The sequence below is a fragment of the Ammospiza nelsoni genome, chromosome 14 (genome assembly GCF_027579445.1).
Source record: "Ammospiza nelsoni isolate bAmmNel1 chromosome 14, bAmmNel1.pri, whole genome shotgun sequence".
Taxonomy (NCBI): Eukaryota; Metazoa; Chordata; class Aves; order Passeriformes; family Passerellidae; genus Ammospiza; species Ammospiza nelsoni.
The window spans coordinates 3,385,753-3,403,893 of NC_080646.1; the positions used below are offsets into that span (position 1 = coordinate 3,385,753).

The window sequence follows — 18,141 nt, forward strand, 5'->3', positions numbered from 1 at the left end:
AGGAACTCTGAGAGGATTGCAGAGCTTGTCACTCTCTCATTTGTGGAAGAGGAAACTGAGGTGTTGTAACTTGCTCATGGCTATGCAGGGAGTCAGAACAAAGTCCAGACCTTGGTCTCTGATTTCCACATCTTTTGCTTGTAATTCTTCATCTCCAGCCAAAAGGAGATGTTCATATCCAGCTCTGGAATATCGGATGCTGCTGAAAATGTTTGCATAGTGGCTGTGTCAGGGTTTCAGCTCTAGTGCTATTGATTTTCTGTCTTGAGATGTTGCTGCAGTTGGTAATATCACTGGGAAAGATGTTTTTGTTCTCTTTCATTCCAGATTCAGGGGGAAAAAGGAGGGCAGATTATGTCATTCAGCTGCCCTTTGATTAAAACCATTGGCATTTGTGCCACTTCTTGGTAGGAAGGAATATCACCACTGCTCCTGTTTCCATAACGCTTTAGCCAGAGGATCCCGCCTACACATGAGATGTTTGACATAGCAAAGCCTGGTGGAATAATGGGAGCCAGTGTTTCTTTGGGTTTTGCAAGTGCTCTGCCTTCTGGAAACCAGGCTTTTTGTTTGTCTTGGTGGGGTTTGCACAGGGTATTTGGGCTTTGGCAGATAGCAGAGCACTGAGAGTCTTACATGAGTTAGAAACTGCCCTTCCTTGAGACAACATAACCTTGACTAAAGCAGATGGTTCCCCACTGGGTGGTGAGGATTAAGATTGTGTATTTTTGAGAGCAGGAGCTGGCCCTGTTTGCATCACATAAAGATAGATAAAAATCTGGCTCTTTTAAAACTTTTAGTGCTTTCAGCTCTTTGTTTCATGGTCAGGAGCCAGGAGAACCTCTCTAAGCTTTCCAAGGTTTTCTCTTTCAAGGAACACTCAACACAAAGAAAAGATACCCAATGCCTTGCTGAACTGAGATGAAGAATAGTAGCAGGAGGGTTCCATAGGGCAATAAAGATGACCAAGAAAGAAACCTCAATCACTCTTAAATTCAGGTCTGAGTGTGGAAGGATTTTCTATTTCAATAGCACTGACAAAGCTGAGTCCAATCAGGTCTTATTTCTACTCAGAACCAGGTACAACATTCTGGAAGGAAGCCCAGCATAATTTGGAATCATTATTCCATGTGCTGGGAGCAGTGCCTGAAGAATTTCCCTCCACCTACAGGCAACCCACGCTGGCTGCCTTGGCTGGCTGTAACTCTCAAAAACCACCTTGAACAGGAAATGCCTGGGCAGTTTGTGTCCACAGGCTGGGAAGCAAGCTGGAGAGACCCAAGGTGGAAATAAAGATCTGAGTGGATGCCAGGTTTAGAAGTTGATTGGTCAGTTCTTGCCTTCCAGCCAACAAGAAAAACAGAAGTTACAGGTTGTTGCTGGGATTCCTATTCCTCCTCCTCTTCTACTGTACGAATTTGAGTTTAGTTCTGTCACCTCTGGGGCAGGGCACACAGCCAGTGGTTGTGTGTGGCAAAAGCCATTGGAGTTCCCTGTGTCTGAGACATGGAAGGTTTTGTAGCTGCAGCAGTGATCTTGCTGATGGAGTAATGGAGGCAAACAGCAATGGAAACACTTTGGCCCAAGTGCTCTGCTCAGTCCCCAGTGCAATTCCTGCAATCCTTGAAGAGCACCTTTGGGAACAGGTCTGTTTCCAAATTCTCCATCTCCTCAGCCACTAAGGGCTGCGGTGCCTGCAATCAAAATCAAACCCTGCCCAGAAAAGAGGTTCAAAAGATGAAACGTTGGTTTTCATCAGCAAATTATCTCCCTTTGATGGTGAACTGGAACCAAAGCATGACTTAAGTCACTCAAACTCTTAGACAGTTTGGAGCACATGCTGGACTATCTTTCCTAGTCAGCCATGCTGCTTGGAGATAGTTTTATCTCACCCACAACTTTGATCTGCCTGGAAGCCACTAGGTCTTGGCAGAGGAAAGCAATCCTGCTTCAGAATTGTGTCTGCAGCTTGCAGAAGGTACTTTGTAAACTGAGGAACAAAGCAGAAAGAGAAGTGAGCCACAGGGAGAGACACATTGCTGCAGCATGCAAATGCCAGGACACCATCTTACCCCTGGGCTGTGTGCCAGGGGAAACTTTCCTCAGAAAAAATACTCTTCCACTTCAGTTCCCCTTCACCCTGATTTTGGAGTCTCTGCTGGCACTCTGAGAGCTGTCAGGAAGGTTGTGTGCAGCAGGACAGATATCCACCTTTTTCCAGGATTCCCAATGTTCCCAGTGTAGATGCAGAGAACCTTGTGACCTCCACATGCTCCAGATTCCCCCCGAGTTCAGACCTCACAAATAAAATAAACAAATATATATATATATATATGTCCTAAACACACCCAGGAGGGTTTGCTGGCTATGGAGGCTTAATCCAAAGGGATGACAATAGGAGACTTCCCATTGACTTCCAAAGGCTTTAAACAGCTTCTCTTTCCTTCTTGCAACACACTCAGTTAAGTGAGGACAAAGTTCTTTACTGGAAGAGGATAAAATAGGCATGAGATGCTAGAGGTTAAAAAAACATCTTGTTAAAGGCTTAGCCAAAAGACACAGTTAACCTTGAACTAAGGAAGCCCAGTAACACGTGGGATATTCTGTCTGTCTGCTGTCAGGGCAGATTTGATCACAGTGAATGGATCTCCACAAAGGGGCCTGGCACTTTCTGCTGCAGCAGGGTCTGCCAATTTTCTCTTCCCTCAGTGCATCACACCAACATCTGGATAACTCTGCTTCCGTTCTAACACAGAAAACACATCAATCCCTAAATCAGCTTCCACTGATGAGTCAACAGTAATGTGATGCCCTTATGGCTGGAGTTGTCTTTGAGTGTTTGAAGGACATCAGTGATCCTGATGCAAAAGTTGGGCTAGAAGAAAGGACACACAAGTCCAAGTATCTTTTCTTCTCAATATTCATCTTTCTTCTGAAGTTGAGCTTTCCATGTTGACCTTAGTGAGGCACAGAGGCGCAGGATGGGTGAGACCCTCCTCACCTGACCTCATACATACATCCAGCACTTGGACTCTGAAAAGAGGGTGGCCAAGTTCACATTTTGCCCACTGACCTGCCCCTGCTTTGTGACTTAACTTTTCTGTACAGCTCTAACAGCTGAATGTTAATTTTTTTTTATGTTTGGTTATGGGGCACACACAAACACAGCATCAGTTGTGTATTGCATTTGCAGTATGCACTGTATCAACAAAAATTGGATTGCTCTTTTTCTCAAGGAGAGTTTAGGAAAATGTGGTCTCAAAATCTGGAAACTGAAAGAAAATTCTGCTTGGAAATTAAATTGCAGATTTGTCTTGTTGCATTTAAAAGGAGAGTGTAGAAATAAATGATCTATGAATTTTATGTTAATTCTTCAAAATATCTTCATCAAATGAAGTACAGAATATATCCATGTTAGAAACATCACAATGGGAGAGGTTTTATTCCTTTAAACTCACATCCATTACAAGCTTTCTGCATCTTGTGCTTGAGGCACCTTGAGACAAAGGCTCAGTAGTCTGTATTGTAATTACAAATTTGCTTGCATTTCATTCCGTGGTGTTTGGTTCATTGCAGCTTTAAAAGATTCCAGTAAGAGATCCATTAACAGCGACTGGAAAATTGAGCTTCCTGGTGAGTTTCAGATCGCAGGCACCACTGTCCGGTACGTGCGAAGGGGGCTGTGGGAGAAAATCTCTGCCAAAGGACCAACTAAAATACCACTGCACTTGATGGTAACTTTATATCCTTTGTTTGTGTTTCTTAAGTGATGCAACAGAAAGGGTTTATATCCTAGCTGAAAGTTAAATTTTGATTGTTTGCTTGCTCACCACAGTGTTCTTTTGCAGCATTGCAGGGGCTGGAGAAGCCCAGCTCTCACTCAGAAAGTGATGCTCCATCCTGGGAGAACAGGCAGTGTTCATTGAGCTCATGTCCAGTGCAGGAAATCCCTGTAATGTGTCACAGGTCCATTCTAGAGGATGTAGGTTCCCAAGGACCTGAATTATTTCTTGGACATGCCTGATCACACACATAAAAGCATATTTGCTGAAATGTCTTTTCATATTATGCCAGAATGTATTCTGTGTTTAAATACTCTGTTCTCTTACAGAAGAGGTGCAAATCTAGCATTCACAGATGGTATATGTGAATTTGAATCTAAGTAATGACTTAATTACACACAAATGTTCTTTGTTTTCTCTGTATTGTTTTTTCATTTGTACGTAGTTTAAGGTGTTTTTTGACATTTTTTCTTAATGTTCAGCATAGCCCTTCTGTTAACCCAGCTTGGTATTTTGTGAACAGCTATGTGGCTGGACATGAATGAGAAGTCCACAGGGGTGAGAAGAGCTGGACTGTGGTCGCAGAGCTGTCACTGGTGGGTGACAGGGTGACCCATGGGCCAGTCCCTTAATGCTGGTGTAACCTTAACATTTGTATTTTTGAGACAGCTGTAATAATTCCTGTCTCATATATCTGTTCCTGTTTAAAAGTCTGCAGAAAGCTTTACAGGTTCTGTAGCAAGGTTTGCATAGAAAGTATATTTGTTTCTTTCATTGTTTCCTGTAACTTTTTATTCTATTCCATTTTTTTCTATGCTGTTTCTTCTCCTTGTGACTTTTTTCCATGTTTATTCTCTGAAGGCTGACTGTAAGCACTGCTAAAAAATCAGCATTCTCTCCCTTCCCTCACCTGATTTTTTTGGCTGCTGGTGTTCATTGTGCAACACTTCCTGACCCAGTTTGAAAAGCTCCAAAGATGCCTGAACTTTTCACACACACAAAAAGCTGACAGTAATATCCACTTTGTCAATACCTTCTTGGTGTCAAAATCTGCTGCACAGGGACATGAGGGGTTTTGTCTTTGCTTTCTCAGACAGATGAGTGAGTTTACAGGCTCACAGACCAGTGTCAAGCTGGATCAAAGAGGTTACAGCTGGAGTAGTCAGAGGTGCAGGGTTGAGCTCACCAGCACCTTCCTGGCTCACCTGTGTAGTCCAGGGTGTGCCCACTCAAAGAAAGTGTATTACAGGTGTATTACACCCTCTTCACCATCAGAAACATCAGCTTCTTCTGGACTTTGGCCTTAACACAAGCCTTCCCTCCTGAAACCAGGACTCTGACAAAGTACTTTGTACTGCTAAGATCTTCCCAAGCTCATGTGAGAAACAGGAGTTGCACAGGTACCGTTTGGGAGGATGCTGTGCAGGGTTCCTTTGGCAGCTCCTGGAACCTTCCAGGGCATTACTTGGTTGAGGTCCACTGCAGTAAAATCTGTATTTTGGCATTTTGTGTACCTCAACATCAGCAGAGCTTTGATTTTAAAGAAATGCTCAGTTTCCCTTCATTAAGGAGTAAGTAGCTAACGTAGGAGTGATTTTGAGCTTCTCCATGAGCTTCTCCAGATACAGACAGGCCCTTTCAGCAGGCATAAGCAGAGGAAATGTTCCTTCTTCACCTTTTTCACAGAAATTATTAAAAATGAGGAATGTAAAAATTACCAGACCATTAAAATACATGTGGTTTTAAATCACTGCCAGTGGTAAACAAAGCACGCATGAAGTCTTTGCTTCGAATCAGATACAAATCTTTTCCCTGATACAGGGTGGTGGGTTTCATTCTTTCAACACAGGAAAGGCAGGATGGTTACCAGTTCCCTCTAAATAGAAAACTGTTGTTCAAACAGTGATGGAATACACTGGACTGACAAAGAGCCAGAAGCTTCAGTCAATCCATTGTGACCTGCATTTGAAACCAATTATACACACATACACACACCCCCCAATTATATATGGCTACGAAATTGCATGAAATTGGTTTCATATGGGCCTTTAGATTCACTGGTCTCGCACCATATTGAGATAATAAGGATTTCTTTTTAGGAGTTGCTTTTTAATACTTGAGGCATTTCTCCAAGTGCATTGCTCTGTGTGTATTTCTTGGAGAAACTGGTGTTTGTGTAAGTAGGCCTGTGCTGGTCCCCCTTGTGCAACAGAGGACAACCCAACACTCCCAGAGCAGAAGGGGGCTTTAGACAAGGCTGACTGATCAGTTCTCTAGAACAGGAGTTTGTATCTCCTGCACTTCAGGAAAGCTGGGCTCAAGCTCTCTGCCTCTGCCTGTCTGGTGTTTGAATTGTGTTTAGAAAAACCAACATTGTTCTTTGAAATTGTAATGATGGCTGGCTGGTTTCAACCCTGGTATTCAGTCCTGGAAGTGAGGCTCCCTCTGTAGCTGAAGCAAAATCATTTCCTTGTTCCCCACATCCTCTGGGAGGGGCTCATCTGCCCAGGGTTCTGCCCTGTGCAGAGCAGCTCAAGGGTGCTGAGTTTGTGGAGCCCCCTCAGTGTTCACAGCACAAGCTGCCAGGACCCCTTCTTTCAGCACATTTGTGTGGTTAAATGAGCTCCTGACAGCTTTAGTGAGATTATTGGTTAAGTAGGAATGATTGTGCAAATCTGAAGGGGAAACAATTATTGTTGGGGGATAATAGCATTTGCAAATTTGTCTTTTTTCAAACAGGCAGCTGCTTGCTCCACTTATGAGAGCCTTTATTTGGTAAGGCATTGCTCTTTTTTCAGTAGGTGGCAAAAGCCAGCACAATTCACCTGTCTAATGCTGCTCAGATCATGGGATAATAAGTATAAGTAGGTTTAAAGCCACAGCATGAACATTACAGTAGTACTTCTATGGCATTTGTTAATACTGTGGTAACTCAGATTCCATGGATCCTGTTCTCCGTGGGATATCTTCCAATCAGTTCTGATTCAAGCCAGGGAAAGTGAGAGCCAAATGAAGTCCAACATGCAAATCAAAACAGGACCAGTACTCTCATCTGCCCATGGTGAAAACATAAACATTTTTCTCTGTTCCTTTGTTAACAGACAGGGAATTCTGGTGTAATAACACCAGAGACATCACAAGTGATTCCATAGGAAATAGCCTGCTGTTGGAAACAGGTTTCACCTTCCTCTAGCAATATGCAGGGATGAAAATATACATTGCCAGAAGCTGTGTGATACAGCTTTTTCTTATTTCTGTTTTCTGAGACATAAAACCCTGCTGCTACAGCTTGTCAGCTGGAATAGTCATGCTTGCCTTGAGTGCCACATTCACCAGGAGACAAGGGACTTTGTGTGCTGCAGTTGTTTTTGAGAAGCATCACCTTGTTCTTTCAGATGTTTAACTCTAGATGCTCTTTAAAATGGTTGGTATATGAAAAGTGCTGATTTAATGCTTCCTGTTGTCTTTCTCTTTGAATAGCCAGTGTCCTGCTGATCACATACAAGGCTGGAAGTTATGCCTTGAATTCCAAGTTTAGACATCCCTGTGCTGCTTTAAATATTCACAAATCATAAGCAGTTCTTGCTCCTGCAGTTGCCCTGTTTTAGCAGTACCATTGTAATCTAAGTTTTCTAGATAAAGATTTGGTTGCCTTTCACAAGGTATTTATACTTTAGGGATTTTTTCCTGAGCCAGCATTTCCAGCAGTGCTATCTCAGCCTGTTGGCTCTCCCAGCACAGTGTGTTGCAACAGCCTCTCTTTTCTGCTGAACCAGGTGCTGTTATTCCACGACCAGAATTATGGAATTCATTATGAATACACCATCCCTGTAAACTATACTGCTGAAAACAGAAGTGAGCCAGAAAAGCAACAGGACTCCTTGTACATCTGGACACACAGTGGATGGGAAGGATGCAGTGTGCAGTGTGGAGGAGGTAGGGACACCAGGAAGCTTGGTGGAAATTCCTGAGTGCTGTTTGCAGCCTCCAGCCACAGGAGAGGTGGAAATTGGCCATGAAAATGGACTTTGCTGTAATGAATTCAGTGAAAGCTCATTCTCACCGGCTCTCCCTGCTCTGATCCCCATCCCCACAGTTAATTTCCAGCCAGCCTTTTGGCAGGGACACTGCTCTGTCACTGCAGATTCTGTGTGCAGCCCCAGCCCCCAGCACATTCCTGGAGCAGCATCTCACAGGTGTCCAGGCACGCTCAGGGAAAGGCCCTTCCCTCCCCAGGGATGGAGCAGGGCAGTGCTGCTGGGGCAGCTCCTGGGGATCTGCATCAGGTGCTCCCACCCAGGAGCACCTGGCAAAGCTCCTTCCCAGAGCATCCCTGGATGTGCCCAGACAGATCTGCTGCAGCCCTGGGAGTTGGTGCTGTGAGAGCAGAGGCTGCTTTGTCAGACACTGTCCATTGCATGTGCAGTGCTGGAAGGAGGAGGTTGTTCCCTGAGGAAAACAGATCATTTCCAAGCGTTCTGGGCAGTCTGTCTGCACCAGCAGCCTCAGTTATTTATGATGTGACATGACAGGAGGAAAGAGCTCATCTTCACATTTACAGGCTCACTGCCCTCAGTGCACTGAAATTACTGATGTTTTTCTGTAAATAGGACTCACTTTAGAATAGACACTCTTGCATTAAAATAATAATTTTGAAGCCATTAAACCCTCACATGAGGGAAAAGGAAATTTATTTGTGGCTCTTCTGATTTTTGTTGTAAGCCTGTTACAAATTTGAATCAAATCAGTGTCTTCCAGCATGGCTCCCACCAGCACTAGCTTGATAATTGGTCTTTTATTTTAGTTGTCCAATGCTTTTGCTACTTATCCAAGCTGAGAAGGGACTTTCTCCTTTCCATACAGATGTTTGCATATTTTTTATTAACAGAACATGAGTTATTTTTTATTTTCAGCTGCAGATGGTGAATAAACTCAATCTGACACAGTCTCAGGGTTAGAAAACAAACCTGAGAAACCAAAATTAGCAGTGAGGCAAAGTCACACAGAGCAGGAGTATCACTTTCCTTGTCACATCTGGTCACTGTCATGCTCCCTGTGGCACAGCTTTCCTGATGCCACTCCGTGGAAGGCTGAGCCCTGAGGGCCACACTGGATGAGGGAAACTCCTGGTGCACAGTTTGTGTGAGAAATGCTGGCTCCTCCAGAGATGCCTCCTGCCACAAGGATTTTAAAGCAGTATATCTGGAGGAGCAGGAGATGAGAAACAATTTGTTTTGGTGGCTTTATTTTCTCTTTGTGAAATATGAACAAGCTCAGTTAATGACTCTTGAACCTCGGTCAGTCCTTTTCATGCAGACTTCCTGCCCCGGAGCAGCAGGAGGCAGCTGTCCTGTCATTATCAGTCACATTAGCAGGGAGTGGGAGGTTGTGTCACTTCAGCACATCTGCCCGGGGTGATGACAGGGCACAGCTACCTGTGGAGGAGGAACCAGAAACGAAAACAAATTGTTTTAAAGCTCCTTTCCACGTTAAACACTAGAAGGAGAAAGCCCAGGCTGGATGCTCATGTGAAACAGTCAATTGCATGATTATTGGGGAAAGATTTGTAGCTTTTCTGGAAAAAAACCAACCCAAAACATGCCAGTACAAAGGTCAGGCAGAAGTGGAGAATAAGATTTCTTGCAGAGGTGGTAGAATACATCTGGTAGAGGGAGCAGGGAGCTCCAAGCTTTTGAGTTTTGGAGTTTTGATGAGTGGAGGTGGTTTTGTTCAGAGTTCTTTTTGATTTGGCTTCCAGGTGAGAGGAGAACCATCGTGTCCTGCACTCGGATCATTAACAAGACCATGACACTGGTGAATGACAGTGACTGCCAGCGAGTGACCCGCCCCGAGCCCCAGGTCAGGAAATGTAACACACACCCCTGCCAGTCACGGTAAGGAGTTAAAAACACTAAAACCAATATCCTTTTCCTTCAGAAACTGCCCCTTTCCAAAGCCTCCGTCTGGTGAACACAGTGCAAATGTCTCAAAGTATTGGGACACGTTAGCCACGATAAGTAAGCAGCTGTAATATTCATTTCCTTTTGTTGAGCAGGTCAGATTTTCATTACCTCAGACAAAGCCCATTTAATTTGTGGTCAGTAAGGCCAGATTCCATGCAGGCTGCCTTCATACATTGTTTGGGGATGGTTTTCTTTTTCCCTTGGTTGCCTCCTGGGAGACAGAATTTACAGTATAAAGTTAGACAAGAGTAGAGTGACTGCATATCTAACCTTTCTTTTTTTGAATCAGCACAGAATGGGGTCTGATTAACTGTCAAACAGTACTACAAAAACCCTGAAGCCAATAAATTAAATTATGATGAAACACATTTTAGATGTTTTTCTCAGTAAGGGTGCTTTTCTCCTCACTACTTATTAGAGATCTCTAAAAATAATAAAAGTTTTTTTTTTTTAATTTGGCAAGCACTTTCAGCTGAAATTATTTTGATCTGTGTTATATTAAAAAAGACATTTCTGGCCAAAATGACAAAAGAGAGGAAGGTAAATTAATTTGTTCAGTTTGTTTCCTGACAAAAAAGTTCACTCTTGTTCTGCGGTGATGTTTAGCATTGTAGTGTAGAAACTCCAATTTTGATAGTAGTTAGAATAACACCAGGATCAGGGGTTTGATCCATGTGTAGGCCATTCACTTCAGAGGTGGGCTCAATGATCCTTGTGGGTTCCTTCCAACTCAGAATATTCTGTGATAAAATCAATTTCAGATAAAGCCAAACAATACCTAAAAAAGCATATTCAAACCAACCTGCTGGCTGCTGCATCTTGGATAATCAGACAAGCCAGGGAAATGCACCTACAAAGCTAATCCTGCTGGCAGAGGCAATGGGGAGAACAGCAGGCAGCACACTTCCTTCTAATTAGAGCTGCACTCTGATTAAAGTGCCCTGGAGCAGGGAAATGCAGTGTCAGGTCATCCATCAATAAGGCTGGTTCAGGTTTCAGTTTCTGTCTGCACTGCCTGTTATTGCTGCTGGACAATATTGGCTGTACAGCTTGCAGTACTGAAAGGTATAATGAGATACCCTGGTGTGTAAGGAGAGCCAAAGTCCCCATGGCTTCAAGGAAACAACTGTTTCCTTCAAGAAGGAAGTCCAGTGAGGCTGGGATTTCTGTCATGCCACTCTCTCAGAAAGAAACAAAAAGCATCTGCTTGTGTTGCTGCCCTGGCATGAAGTATTTCTCCCAGATCTTTTGGAAAGCTGTCAGGAGTAGGCTGGAGTGAGCCCAGGCAGGTATAGGAGGGGTTCCAGGTGGTAGAGATGAACAAAAGCAACTTTAAAAGTTCTGGAAGTTGTGGGCAGGTTCTGCCTCTACCAGCTGAGAGCAAGGATGGGAAGTTCTGGCCGTGTCACAGCCCTGAGACCCACAGTGTGCTCTGAGGGAGGTCTCTTTGGTGCCCTCCCACCATGGCACTGCTGCCTGTCAGGGCAGTGACAGTGGGTGAGGTTAAATCACACAAAACCTCCTCAGAAAGGATTATTCTGCTCCTGTATCCCGCCTGTGTTCCTCTGGGGAATTTGGTCCAGCCCTTAATGTTATTCCAAGGTCTCTCTTCTCCTGTGTGGAGCCAGCAGGCAGTTTATGGGCACAGCTCACACAGCTCTGCCCAGCTGCAGTCAGCTCTGGCACAGGGACACTCTTGTTGGTCTATTTTTTTTCAGAGCAATGACAGCAGACACTGTCAATGTGCTTAGAACCTGGAAAGGCCACAGAATCCTTGCTGATGATCTGATAGACCACACTCCCTCACTCCCTCCGTGTAGAGTACACTTTCACACTTAACATGCTTTTAACTGGAAACATTTTCAGAAGCACATTCTCTGTGCCTCTGTAGAATTTAAATTTCCACTTGCGTTTGCCCACCCAGACATTAGAAAAGCATGCTTAGCATATTCTCTGACCAAGAACATCTTAAAGAAACCATTCTCTTTCACCATGTCAATGCTTTTTTTATGAGCCCTGAATTTGTTTTAGGGTTTCAAGTAAAATTATTGTAGCATCTTGTTACAATAAGGTCCTTTCCCATTTCCACTCAGACCTAAGCCCTTCACCTGAGTTCAGAAGATGGAACAATGCTCTCCTTTCTCTGGTAAACCAGCTCTGTTTTGTGCATTCTGAATTGCATTTGCACTTTCACTCCAAATTTAGGAGAATCACCTTTCAGAGTATTTATCTCTAGAGGGGGGTCTTTTGGCCAGCACAGGACTGGGTCAGAGGACACTCAGTCTCTGTTTCACTTTGGGATGGGCTGTGTGACTTTAGTTCACTATCCCACACTGTCCCTTTGTTTCCTCTCTCAATCCATGTATAAGCTGGATTGCAAACTCTTTGGGTTGGGGTGAGATCATATTGTTTAAGTGGAGGAAGAGGCTGTTGCTGTTGAGATTGTAATAAAAATAAAATAAACAGTTACCCACATTTATAAAGTGATCAGGAGGAAAAAAGGATATGTTATTAATAACAGTGTCTTTCTTCCAGCACGATCCCAAAGTGCTTTGTAAATTATATATCCCTTTGAACTTCAGCCACCTCTCAGGAGAGCCAAATAATGTAGGGCAGGGGACAGTACTTTCATGAGGCCAAGGAGAAGATTGGAATTCTCCAACTGCAACCCAGCATCTGAGGAAAACAAAGCAGGATTTAAAACTTGATTGGATACACTGACATGTTTTAAAATTAAACGTCAGAGAAGAGAATTTTCTTAAGGGTTTTGTTGAAACTGGCAAAAATAAAAGAATCTTTCATTCTTTATTATTGTTACTCTTTCACCTTTTAAAAAAATGCCTCTTTTTCTTCTTATTTTATTTTTTATGTTCCTTGACCCTCTTTTTCCATTAAATTCTTTACAGCTTCCTTTCCTGTCCCAACTGCACCCTATTAGCACCTCTTTATTCTAATCCTTTGCCTAGCTCTTTAGGTATTTTTTACAAAACCCTGCTGTAACCAGATGGAATCTGGATTCCTGCATGCAGCGTGGATGGGTCGCTTCCAGCACGCCCAGCACCAACCCAAATACAGCGGCAGGGCCAGCCCTGGGGCTGGCACCACACTCACAAATCACAGATCCCATCAGCTGTTTTCACTGAAAACACAGCTCGGCCACTGGCCACACACTTCTGCCTGCATGGCTGGGGCTGTGGCTATGAAACTGCTCTCCTCCAAGGCAGGAAAAGCACCAAAACCACATGAAATTCCCCAACTGTTGGACTTGTAATGGACTGTGTGCAAACGCTGGTAATTTTTCTCCTCTTTGCTGTAAGAGATTTTAGGAGAGGTTAAGTTCTTTCAGGGGTCTGCTGAATATTTGGTGTTCTTACATGGATGCTGAACAGCAGCATATGCCAGAAATCCCTGGCTGCATCTACAGAAAACCACAGGAGACCCTGAGCACTTATTTTCACTGTTTAGGACTTGAAAATATCTCCTGAGCCCCAGGGTTAGTTTTCTGCTACTACCAGCAGCATATCTTAGACTGCTTTCTATAAGCTGAGCTTTTCCCACAGGCTCCTTCCCGCCCTGGAAGGCTCTCCTTGTTCATGTGGGTCAGAACCTTTTATTTCCAGCCTAAGTTACTCACTGTCATTTTTTCAGCCTTTTTTTTTTTGTGCATCAGCTCTGTTCCTTTTCTTACAGAGTATTTTCCCTCCCTTCCTTTCAGCCTTGGGCTATTTGCCACAGGACACAACAAACCATTGTATCTCCTCCTTCAATCATTTTTCTGGGCTAAATCCATTACTTTAACTTCTTACTGCTTTTTTCATTGCTGCATCATATTTGTGGCTTACAGTCATTCGAGATGTTTTCCTCCTCATTTATTTCATTGTATGAACCCTACTTCAACACAAAAATGCTTGTTATTGGTCCCTGAGCCCTCAGCCTTGCACTGTGTGCTGTTTATTTCCATCCTAGTTTTGTTATTGCAGTACTGAAGGTTATTCAGTTCTTCCTGTTTGACATCCTAATCCTCTGAGGCATTGACACTGCTTCTAGGCTTTGTATTGTCAGCATTTTCTTCAATTTTCCAGCAGTTTTCTTCTTTTTTGTGCCAAGGTCATTAATGAGCATACTAAATTAGATCAAATGCAAGACAGACCTTTCAGGAAGCCCACTAGTAACTGATCTAAATTCCTTTCATACCTGATCCTCCTTTGCAGCACTAAAGGTAGATGGGAGGCCAGCTCTCACCTCTCTATGAATTACACAATTATATCTATGTTTCTCAGCATGTCACCAGTAAGCATTTCCCATGCAGCAAAAGGAGTTCTTCACCAAACAGATTAAATCTACCACATTTCCTTTGTCTGGAAAACCAGAGAAATGCAGCCAAGGAGTTTTGCCTGGAGCAAGCCTATCTTGCATCCTTTTACCACTGTGTCCTTGATTATTGTTGCCCTCCAAATCATCTCTAAAAGCTGGCACACTGCTGAGGTCAGCTCTGTGGTTACATGGGTCACTTCCTTCTTTCTTTCTTTCTTCTCTTTTCCTTTCATTTTTCCATCCATGGGCTGGAATCCAGCACCAGGCTCCCCAAGGGTTCACACACCACATCAGTGCCCACTGGGGGAAAATAAAGCCAGTTAGAGTCAGTCAAGGCCCCAGTTGGCTCAGCACCTCAAAAACATGTCCAAAGGCTGGGGAGTGCCAAAATAATGGTGTCTCAGTGTGTGATGGTTGATAGTGCCCATTGCTTTGACTCCTGGTCTGATTTAGGCTTAGGGTGTATCCATGTGCTGCCTGAGAGTCCACTCTGCCCTCTAGACTTCACCATATCCCTGTGAGAGTGCTCTGTTTAACAGCCCAGGAATACAGGAATCAGAATAATACAGAAATCAGTCTGTCTCCCTGACTCTGGGCTGTTTGCACCCCATTTCTGTGTGTTCTCATCACAGGTAGATGGGGGGCAAAACAATCTCAGATTTATTTTGTGAGGTGGTTGTCTTGCAAATACTAGAATTTGGGGGGAACAATATGATGGAAAACTCTTTGAGAACGTCAGCAAATTCCTCACAGGTCTGTACAGAAATGGCACTAAACTGCAGGGATGGGGGTGTTTGTTAACTGAAGGGGCTGAGCTGGATATTTGATGGCTCCAGATGGGTCAGTCCTTTCATTAATGCAGTTTATCATCCATAAGGTTCAATCCCAGCAGGTTCAAACCCTTGTCTGTGCCTTGTGCTGAGAAACATCTTTGATGTGCATTGGATTTGGCTACATGAAAAAAAAAGAAAAGAAGGAACAGCCGTGGGGAGGGTTTCATTTTAGCCTGGAAATCTGGCATCAATAGTAATGTTAGCACCCTCTGATCCAAGGAGGCACCACGTAAGAGTTCATTTTGAAGTACTTCCCAAAGCTGGAGTTGGGATCTCCAGAATCAGCTTGAGCTTAATGAATTTGCCAGGACTGTGCAGGAGGGGCTGGAGCAGGGAATGCTGCGCTCTGGTGGCAGCTCCTCGGGGCACTGCCTGCAGCAGGGCTCCGTGGGCATTGCAGCAGCAAAAACCAAAATGCTGCACACCAGAAAACCTGAGAGATTCCACCTTTGTGAGGGGTGGCTGATGTCTTGCTGTGGGCACATCTGGGGCCCAGGTCAGCTGATGCTGATCCCCATCCACCAAAAGGAGGCAAAAACTCCTGTGCTCCAGGTTGTAGGCAGGTCATCAAGTGCCAGTCAGTAGCTAATTAACCACTGAAAGACAATTTGCTTGTATCTTCCAGCAAATCCAACAGCTCAACTCAGTGGAGCAATTCTGGCAGAGAAGGCTGGGGAACAGACAGTGTAGAATGAAAAGTGCTCTTTGGCTACTGCTAAATGCACTTACATCAAACACTCCAAGCTGATTTGCTGGAGCAGGAGTTAATTTGGCATTATTTTCCACAAGGAGTCATGAGACAGGTCCCTTAGCTTTGGTGTAAACACCCAGGCTGGCTTCAATCACTTCTTCCCAGTGCAATGTTTGACTCACAACCTTGTGGTTGACCATTGCCTTGTTTTAAAATGTTGCATGATCTGTGCTGCTTTGTTTTGAAGCTCTTCAGGCCAAGTGCTGTTCTAACCCACAGAAAAGGATTAGCAGGATAATATAGCAAAATATTTAATTGTGAAATCCACTCCTCCTGCTGCCTGCTGTAATGATCTTCACAGTTTGCATCGTGTGCTGGGAGCTGAGGAGGCACTGCCTTCCTGGAAAGGCAGGGAGTGGAGCTGGAAACCAGTTGCCCCATTAAAGCTACACCTACCATGGAGGTGGGTAGGGAAAACTCACTGCAGAGGAGCTCTGAGAGTGCTGAAATTCTGTCCCTTGGTGCCACCTCCTCACACTGACCCCACACTGAGTCCTCCAAAACTGAGAGATCTGCTCATGTGGGGGAGGAGGAGAGGGAACAATGGCTTCCATCTGAAAAAAGAACTTCCCAAGGTGTATGTAAATTATAAAACATTGTTCCATGGCCAATCTTATTGGTGGGAAATTGAAAAAGAAAAAAAAAGAGCTGTCAAAATGATAATCACTAAAGAAAAAAAGAAACCTGTGTGAGTGAAAGTTGGCAAGTCTGTTAGCAGAATGACTACTGTACTGGAAAATTACTGAGCACTGTTTATAAAGGCAATCAGACAGGAATGTTAGTCTTGGAGTCCTACTTTCAACATCAGCAGCTGTATTATTCTACTAGATTCCTTGTACTTTTCTCCAAAAAAAAAAAAAAAAAGCCTTTTAGTGACTGGGTGTGGCACAACCTGTTCCCAAAAGACAAGATTCACCTGATTGTTTTGAGCCCAGTGCAGCAGAGAGGTGGTGGAGAGCCTCAGGAGTGTGTGGGGAGAGGACAGTCCAATAGCAGTGTGTGTGTGTTTCATGGAAAACACAATTCCATTTGTAAAGAAACTTTTCTTCTACACAGCCGAGCATGAGCTTGGTTTGACAGCTGTAAGCAAAGTATATCTGTCAGTTCCACATGACTGATTCTCAGAAATCTTTTCCAATTCTTCTTGCTAAAATTATCCAATGTAAAAACCCAGCCCTGCTGAAAGCTGGTCTGACTTTTGCCTAAATCAGTAGAGCCACAGTTTCCTCCAGGTGCCTCAGAAAACTGAGTGACTTCAACATGATTTTGTGTCACAAACTGGTGCTAAAGACAACCAGTGCTAACTGGGCATGGACTTACCCTCACCTGTGCATTAAACCAAAAGGTTTTCAGTAAAATCTCACATTACAGGGTTTAGGTGTGTTTCTGTCACCTGGCTTTTTCAGACATATTTTGTAGGAAGTTTCCTCTGATGCTTTACTCAGCAGTAGCACAGGCTCTAAACTGTAGGTAAGAGCCAGCTCTAAAAAAACAGGTCCTTCATCCATTTTGTCTTCCTAACTTTTTTCCCCCAAATCTTTAGCTCCAAGCTCTCATTTGCAGACATTCATCTCCCCTGGGTTTATGTACATTGTGCTGCAGGCTTTTTTTTTTTTCCTAGAAAATGTGGGAGTCTTAGGCAAGCAGGTAGAGTAGATAATTCAAGGTTAAAAACTAATCCAGACCATAGAAAGATCAAATGATGAACTGAATCTCCAAAAGATATTTCAAGTTTGCTCCAGGGGCCTGCCAGATGAGTGTTGCCAAAGCAGATTAGAAGAACTCCCAATTCCTCAGAAGAGATACTGAGAGGTCAGAGGTTGAGGAAGACTCAGAAGACAAAGATTTAGAGCAGCCCTCTCAGATTGCATGTCCTGCCCATCCCAGCTTTTTGAAGCTTTTGAAAATCACACCCTTCTGGGCATATTTTAGCTGGAAAGACAGCCACTGACTGGGGTAAAATCTCTGCTTAAAAGCTCATCACTTTCTTCCTGATTCTAACCACCAGCAGGGATCACTTAGCTCTGGAATCTTCTGCAGAGGTAAGATTACAAAAAATAATAATACCAGGGATGAAGGCATCCCTGTGGCTGTGAAAAGATGAGTGTGTTTGTCACGTAAATCAGTGTTTGTTGGCAAAGTGAGAGGCTCTCCTGGGACCCCAGCTGGAGCACTCCCTGCTCCCACAGAAGATAGGTTATAACCTGGGAGGGAAAGACCAAGCTGAAAGGAACTCTGGTGTCAAGCAATCCCTAAGATCAGTTTACAGGCTTAAAGTGTAACTGGAAGCCAAATTCTGTATATGATATACACAGGGCTTAGTGTACAGCAGTTAATTGGCTTAGTTAATAATGCAGAGCCAGCCTGGGGTTTGGAGTTAGAACACTGGAGTTATTTTTGACATTGTCATAAGAAAAATGCCTCCTTTTTTTAAAGAAAATCACCCTCTAAGTAGGTCTTGTTGTTAAACAAACTCAGGTGTGTTCAGAAGGTGTAAT

At 43.8% G+C, this 18,141-nt stretch overlaps 1 protein-coding gene across 1 annotated transcript in view; it reads left to right on the forward strand.

Moving 5' to 3' along the window:
- The window catches only part of ADAMTS17 (ADAM metallopeptidase with thrombospondin type 1 motif 17), a 151,214-nt gene that overhangs the window by 110,607 nt on the left and 22,466 nt on the right, over positions 1–18,141 (forward strand). The window contains exons 18-20 of the mRNA XM_059482237.1: positions 3,577–3,734; positions 7,559–7,718; positions 9,541–9,676. Coding sequence (XP_059338220.1) covers positions 3,577–3,734; positions 7,559–7,718; positions 9,541–9,676 — 454 coding nt within the window. The remainder of the gene's footprint in view (positions 1–3,576; positions 3,735–7,558; positions 7,719–9,540; positions 9,677–18,141) is intronic.